General features: G+C 36.4%; 1 protein-coding gene across 1 annotated transcript in view; it reads right to left on the bottom strand.

Annotated features, from left to right (window-relative positions):
* Nucleotides 1–887, bottom strand: part of LOC119588125 (doublecortin domain-containing protein 2-like) — a 60,003-nt gene that overhangs the window by 38,331 nt on the left and 20,785 nt on the right. Inside the window, exon 2 of the mRNA XM_037936833.1 lies at nucleotides 78–214. Coding sequence (XP_037792761.1) covers nucleotides 78–214 — 137 coding nt within the window. The remainder of the gene's footprint in view (nucleotides 1–77; nucleotides 215–887) is intronic.

Genomic DNA, 887 nt, shown 5'->3' with positions numbered 1-887 from the left:
CAACAAAGAAAAAAAAAATCACACACTGCTTTTCCCTTGATCCTTCCCTCATCCTTGACCCTCCTTCACCCACTCACCCCCCAGGGATACTGACGAAGCCCTTGGGTCCAGCGGCAACATACACGCCCCTTTTGTTTAGATCCTCCAAGTTCTTGATGACTGTTCCTTGGTTGGGCGTGTGGATACTCCGGACGGCACCCCAGTTCGGTTCCACCTGCAGGAGGAATTGGAAAATGGGTGTTAATAGCTGTTAATGGGTGCTGGAACGATGTTTACTTTCGCTTTCTTTGTTTAGATAAGAAAATGGATGTTTATGGATGTTATATTTTGGATGTTTGCTTTTGTTTTCATTGTTAAGATTAGAAAATGGGTGTTAATGGGTGTTAGACGTTGTAACGATGTTTACTTTCGCTTTCTTTGTTTAGATAAGAAAATGGATGTTTATGGATGTTATATATGGATGTTTGCTTTTGTTTTCATTGTTTAGATTAGAAAATAGCTGTTAATAGCTGTTGGAACGATGTTTACTTTCGCTTTCTTTGTTTAGATAAGAAAATAGCTGTAAATAGCTGTTGGAACGATGTTTACTTTCGCTTTCTTTGTTTAGATAAGAAAATGGATGCTTATGGATGTTAGATATTGGGTGTTTACTTTTGTTTAGATTAGAAAATGGATTTTAATGAATGTTAGATGTTGGAGCGATGTTTATTTTTGTTCTCTTTGTTCGGTAAGAGCACTTAGAAAAATTTAACCATGGCAAATAGAGAGTATAAAGAGATGCCCGAGACTATTCAATCCCATTGTGTTCCCTTTTTCCATTTTAAGTATAAAACATTTATGCACTGGAAACAAAACATGATTTCCAATGCATAACATTTATATTTTGT

This window comes from Penaeus monodon, chromosome 23 (assembly GCF_015228065.2).
Source record: "Penaeus monodon isolate SGIC_2016 chromosome 23, NSTDA_Pmon_1, whole genome shotgun sequence".
Lineage (NCBI taxonomy): Eukaryota > Metazoa > Arthropoda > Malacostraca > Decapoda > Penaeidae > Penaeus > Penaeus monodon.
The sequence above is the reverse complement of the archived record's forward strand: the minus strand, read 5'-3'. Positions and strand labels throughout refer to the sequence as shown.